Below are 7,036 nucleotides of genomic sequence, written 5' to 3' on the forward strand. Positions count from 1 at the left end.
TACCACCCAATAAAATACAACCTAAGAAATAATAGTTATCACCTCGCCATAACCGTTCCTAATTTTTTCACATTTTAGCACCATAAAATAGAAATTCCGCCCGATTCCCAGATTTCTATGTGTTATAGCTCACGCCATCTGCATAAGTCTGATCTCCCGGACCATGATTGTCTAAAATTTTGTCAGCCTATCAAAAATGACCTAAGAAACAATAGTCATCGCCTCACCATGATTGTTCCTCGTGTTTTGGTGTTTTAGGGCCATAAAACTAGAATTATTCCCGATTCCAAGATTTTGGTGTGCTATTATAGCCCACGCCACCTGCATGGGCCCGGCCGTCGGACACCGATCGCCTAAAATTTTGCTTGCCCATAAAAAATGACCTAAGGAGAGATAGTCATCGCCTCATCATAACCGTTCCTCATTTTTTGGCATTTAGGGCCATAAAACTGAAATTTCGTCCGACTCCTAGATTTTCTTTTTCTATAGCCTACACCATCTGAATGGGTACAGGCGATCAGACCCGGATCACTTAAAAACTTTGCCGGCCCATGAAAAATGACCTAAGGAACAATAGTCATAGCCTCGCCATAATCGTTCCTCGTTTTTGTTTTGCGTTTTAGGGCCATAAAACTAAAATTTCGTCTGATTCCCAGATTTTCGTATGTTATAGCCCACGCCATCTACATGGGTCAGGGCGATCGGACCCGCATCGCCTAAAATTTTACTAGCCCATCACAAACAACCTAAGAAATAATAGTCATCGCATCGCCATGATCGTTCCTCATTTTTTGGTGTTTTAGGGCCATAAAACTGGAATTCTACCTGATTTCTAGAAGTTTGTGTGCTATAGCCCACACTATCTGTATGTGTTCGGATAACCGGACCCGGATCGGCTAAAATTTTACAGGACCACCAAAAAGGACCTAAGGAACAACAGTCATTGTCTCGCCATGACCGTTCCTCATTTTTTGGTATTTTAGGGCCATAAAACTGGAATTATGCCCGATTCTCAAATTTTCGTATGTGATAGCCTACGCCTTTTGCATGGGTTCGGACAACGGGACTCGGATCGCCTAAAATTTTATCGGCCAATAAAAAATGACCTAAGAAATAATAGTCATCGCCTCGCCATGACCATTCCTAGTTTTTCATTTTAGGGCTATAAAAAATGAATTCACACGATTCTCATATTTTCGTGTGCTACAGCCCCCGCCATTTGCATGAATTCGGGCGACCGCCCCTGAATCTCTAATATTTTGCGAGCCCATCAAAAATGACCTAATGAACAATAGTCATTGTTTCGCCATGACCGTTCCTCAATTTTGGTATTTTAGGGCCATAAATTAGGAATTCAGAACGGTTCCCATATTTTCGTATGTTATAGTCCACGTCATTTGCATGAATTTGGGTGACCGGCCTCGTATCTTCTAAAATTTTGTGGGCCCATAAAAAATGACCTAATGAACAGTAATAATCGTTTTGCCATGATCGTTCCCCATTTTTTATATTTTTGGACAATAGGAATTCAGGACGATTTTCATATTTTCGTATGCTATAGTCCATGCCATATGTATGTATTCGGGTGACCGGCCATGTCTCCTAATATTTTTCGGACCCATCAAAAGCGACCTAATGAACAATAGTCATCGCTTAATCATGACTGTTCCTCGGTTTTTGGCGTTTTAGGGTCATAAAACAGGAATTCAAGACGATTCTTAGATCTACGTGTGCTACAGTCCACGCCATCTGAATTCGGGTGACGGACCCCGAATCTTCTAAAATTTTGCAGGCACATAAAAAATGACCTAATGAACAATAGTTTTCGCTTTGCGCTAACATTTATCGTTTTCTGGCGTTTTAGGGCCATAAAATAGGAATTCAGGACGATTTTCATATTTTCGTATGCCACACCATCTGCATGAATTCGGGTGACCGGCCACACATCTCCTAATATTTTTTGGGCCCATCAAAAGCGACCTAATGAACAATAGTCGTCGCTTAGTCATGACCGTTCCTCATTTTTTTGGCGTTTTATGGCCATAAAACAGGAATTTAGGACGATTCCCAAATGTTTGTGTTATGCGACCGGCCCAGAGTAGCCTAAAATTTTGTGGGCCCATCAGAAACGACCTAATGAACAATAGGCCTTACTCTCCATGATTGTTTCTCGTTCACTAGGAGATTCAAAATAAAATTAAAAAAACACGTTTAAAAGTTATGGGAATTCGACATGTAATATATATACATAGAAAAAATAATTGGCCTGCGCAACATCATTTTTTTTCAAACAGGGTTGACTGAACCTCCTTCCGCCCAACTAGCTCCACCCATGGTCCCAGCCTGAACAACGACTTGTCTTACGACACTGGTCTAAAAGTCAGTGCTCCTATATATGATAAATATCATCATCAATGCTAGTCGGAAACAACCTCTCTACCTCCCCAGGTAGGGGTAAGATCTGCGTACACACTACCCTCCCCAGACCTCACTTGTGAGATTATACTGAGTATATTGTTATTGTTATCGTCGTCAATGCTAGAACAATAAGTGAAAATGAAAGTAATAAATAGGAGTAATTATGACAATTATGCTAAGCTCATAAATTATAATAGTTGTACCTAAATTTCAAAAGATCTTCAAAAGTGTTACTGATATTGTTGCATCTACTATTTCTTTGTGACAATGACATGATACGAGTATACACATTTTAAGTTTCAATTACATTATAGATTAACTTTCAAGCAGAATACAGTGAGTGCACCTGCACCAAATGTCTAATCCAACAAACATATGGTCCCTTTGCTTTAATGCTTCAACACTAAGTTACCAATACCAAATATTGACATGAAATCCCACTTTGCTTGTATCCAAGAACCTTCATTGTCAAAGAATACGTAAAGAATCAACATTTCACACAGGCGACCAAGGATAGAGATTCTTTCAACCTTAGACCAAAGGTAACGGGTCCGACCTGAGAATAATCCCCTTTGATAGGGAGCGCTAAAACTCCCCACAATGGGGCTTTCTACAATGCGATCCAATTAGCCGGACCTCAACGGGTGAGCTTATACTCCCCCACAGTAGGCTTTTTACAATGTGAATCCCGATTAGTCGGTGGGTCTGTTTCATCTTTTTAGGTTTATGCTCTACTCCGGATAAAGATCCACCCGATTTGGATTTGAGTTCCGCACGTCGGATGGGTGAACCCAAAACAAAACAAAACAATTCACACAGAATTCAAATGCTTATCACATACTATTGATACTATCAACTTTATAAAGTTCCAGAGGCAAAAGACTTCCAAAAACATAAGCTTAAACATTTAGCATATCGCAAAAGACTGTTTTTAAACACTCATTTTACTGGTCTTTAGGTAGTTCTTTTTTCACCATTGTACTGCATTTGCCTACTTTCCAAGGATTGATTTGATCCACCAAATTCCTTTAGTGTCTTTGGGGGCATCATCATTCTCTGGTGGGGGATTAGTGTGTTGTGTCTTGTGTAGCTTGCTCACATCATAGCCTTCTTCTTTAGCCTTCTCAACAAGCTGGTTGTATATCTCATCATCAAGAGAATTTTGCCTACATAATATCTGCTCACAAGCGACGCCAGATACATTTTGTTAAGCCAGAAAACAAGAATCCATAAAAAAAAAAAAAATATGCACATTTCGTAACCTAACAAACAGAAGGATTGAAATACAAGAATGCTCTATGTGTAACTGAATATACTTTCATGGAACAAAAGTTTAGGAATTGGATATGGGAGAATGATGCCTAATGTTCTCTTAGTAAACGATATTCGTTTCAATAGGAAGAGAAAAAGGCAGAAAAGAATTAGCATATTAAATAGAGATACATTCCTCGTTATGCTTTTCTAGTCAAGCGAGGTAGTCCAATATAGCTGGTTTTCTGAGAAATAGATCAATGGAGCATATAATGTCGATGGCACGTCCAAGATCTTATGAAAGGGGAAGCTCAAATGAGATCAAATGGGATGAGCATGCTGAACAGAAAGAGCATTCACAAAATTTTAACTGCAAAATTGAGATGCCGCAAATTATAATCCAAGTTCTATACCTTTATTGCTTCATGCAACTAAGGTATCAGACTCGGAAGAACTAAAGGTATCACAGACTTGATATAACTCTTCAAGAAAATTACAACTGCAAGCAGATCAACATAACTATGAAAAGAAAAGACAAAATGTTCATAGACTCGGTCATTGAATGCTAGTTTCAATGATCGACAAATAACAAATGAAATACTACTACTCCGCTATGTTGCTCGGACTCTACGAAAATGTAGCTGGGTGCGTGTTGGATCCTCCAAAAGTAGTGTATTTTAGGAGGATCCGACATGGGTGCGACATCATTTTGGAGAGTCCGCGCAACATAGCTACTAAGAGCCTTCTCAAGTTATAGACCTAGAGCACTACTTCTTTAGCAATTTGTTCATCTCACTATGCATTCACTATTGCATAGAACATACAAATATCTATAAGGAAGGATTTTCTCCGGTCATTTTTTTATTCTGGTGGGGGGTGAGGGAGAGGGAGGGAGGGTTAAATTTCGAAGGGATTTTCTCAGCTTTGCTTCAACCTCTGAATTTCAAAGAAGATACTTGTATCTAAGCAAAATGTGACAATTTCTGTTAATTTCAACTGATACCAACAGATAACAAATGATCAATCTTCTTTGTTTTAGGAGAAGGATGGTTAAAGTCAAATGGTTTCCCCCAAATTTCTATTTCAGCCTCTGAAATTCTACCCTTATCATCTTATACAAAAGAGATATAGACATATATTATCACTTTTTCATACATTTACCAGGATTTTGAAACGGAAGGAAAAACAACACAAAACAAGACTCACTTTCTGAATCACACAAACAATTCAGTATTCAAAACTCAAAACAATTTGTACATCAAATGGCAAAGATAATAACTTTGAATATCAAAGGTTAATAGGACTAAACAATAAAAGTATTGTATAAGTTTTCCACATTTTTTACCGGCATATCAATCTCTTACAAGACTAAAAACTCCTACAAAATACCGGACCTATAATAAACATATTAACGTGACTAAAACTTAACTAATTGTTATTACCGATATAGATTTTTCTCTTCACTTGTACCCTATTTTTCGCTAGGTCTGCATAAATTCCAAGAGATTATAGATCTCTCAAGACAATTTTTTCCACGCGATTTTAAGTCAACTACGCCCCCTTTTAACATAATATCAATCTACATAGTAAAATCTCATCCAATTTTCATATCAATTTTCAAATGACAATTGACAAAGACAATAACTTTGAATATTAAATCCTCGATATTCATGTTCGATGCAACTTGCCAACACCTCGACTATTCTACCGGTTACCTGCTACTTCCCACCAACTCATGCACTGAATAACTCTGCCCATCAAGGATTAGGCAGATTTAAGTTTCACATCTACTTAATAAAAACTCAACCAATTTTCATATCAAATGACAAAGACAATAACATTGAATATTAGATCCTCGATGTTCAAGTTCGGAGCGGTCCCGCTACCTCCCACCAACACAGTAACCGAGTAACTCTGCCCATCAAAGGTTAGGCAGATTTACGTTTATTTCACTTCTACTTAATAAAAACTCAACCAATTTTTATATCAAAGAGCAAAGACAAAAACTTTAAATATTAAAGGTTGATAGCGCACTTACCCAAAGATAATTCCTACTAGGCTGACCAATCAAAGCATAATTGTAATTCTCATCAATGTGAAGAACCCAATAATCCCCAGTAACAGGAATAATAGGCAAGAAAGGTGGAACATAAAACTTGACTTTTAATTTAGCCTCATCACTTTTAGGATCAGATTTATAAGCAGTGCCTTCAATATAACCTCTTTTACCATCAGACCATGTCTCATTTAGCACATGCACTGTACCATCTGGGTTCAGAGTGTAAGTAGCCCTTGTGTTTACACCATTTTTGGGCTGAAATCTTGATGGGAATGAAGCAATTTCATACCATCTTCCCATGTACTTTTCTACATCAAGTTTTTTCACAACCTCCATTACTTTTGTGGCCATTTTTTAACAAATGGGATTTTCAAAATTTTGGGTTTGGAGAAAGAAAATCGGGTTTGGGATCTTTCTGTAGCGAGGATTTTGCTTTGCTTAAGGATTTGGTTTCTTGATAGAGGGTCTGTTAATCTGTATAAAGGAGAAGGGTGAAATTCATATTATGGGACAGACCGTGGATATTTAAGGACCTTACATTTTAAAACAAAATATATTATCATAACATCTAGTAGCAGATTTCTTTTCTTTTCTTTTTAAGTTTAGTTTAAAAGATATTTACTCATTCCACATGTAATGATTTAAGTTTTATATATACTATTAATATAAAGATTATTTTATTTTATTCAACGAATTTTTAACATGTGTAGTATGTTACTTACAATATAGGTTAAATTGCTGGTTAATATTTTAAGATATTTAGCTGCAATTAGTTCACATTTTAATTATTCATTTTCTTTTAAAATTGCTCGTTCCTTCAGTTGCTCCTAAACTCGTAGCTATCGACTGTCGTGCATAATTTGATAAATATCAAATTACCGTACCGAAACTAAGAATTTTGGTATTTGATATTCGATATGGTATTTGATTTAAGTTTTAAAAAAAATTGGCATTAGGTATGGTATTTGGTATTTTAAAATGAAATATCGAAATACCGATACCGTACCGAAATATATATTATATTACATAATTCACATATTATTAATTATAATATAAATATAAAAAATCTAAAATTTTACTTTCCTTTATTCTCCAAGTTCATCAATTAACTATAAGCAAGTAACAAACATTTATATTGATCAAATTTATTCATTTATGTACAATTTTATCTCTCTCGGTTGATATTTGTTGGTTTTGGAAAAAACTTTTGTCAATAAATATTTTTAGTTTTGTACTTTTGAGTACTTTAATTAAGAATATTAGAGTCTCTCACTCTATGCACTAATTAATATTCAAATCGAATAAACC

General features: G+C 36.3%; 1 protein-coding gene across 1 annotated transcript; it reads right to left on the reverse strand.

The window, feature by feature from the left end:
• Window positions 1–3,231: 3,231 nt before the first annotated feature.
• LOC107809341 (temperature-induced lipocalin-1) lies at window positions 3,232–6,240 on the reverse strand. Its single transcript, XM_016633944.2, has 2 exons — window positions 5,708–6,240; window positions 3,232–3,595 (listed from the first exon to the last, which is right to left on the reverse strand). Exons 1-2 carry the CDS (start codon window positions 6,077–6,079, stop codon window positions 3,410–3,412), a joined length of 558 nt encoding a protein of 185 aa, XP_016489430.1. The 5' UTR covers window positions 6,080–6,240; the 3' UTR covers window positions 3,232–3,409.
• Window positions 6,241–7,036: the final 796 nt, after the last annotated feature.

The sequence above is a fragment of the Nicotiana tabacum genome, chromosome 21, assembly GCF_000715075.1.
Source record: "Nicotiana tabacum cultivar K326 chromosome 21, ASM71507v2, whole genome shotgun sequence".
In the NCBI taxonomy this organism is placed as follows: Eukaryota; Viridiplantae; Streptophyta; class Magnoliopsida; order Solanales; family Solanaceae; genus Nicotiana; species Nicotiana tabacum.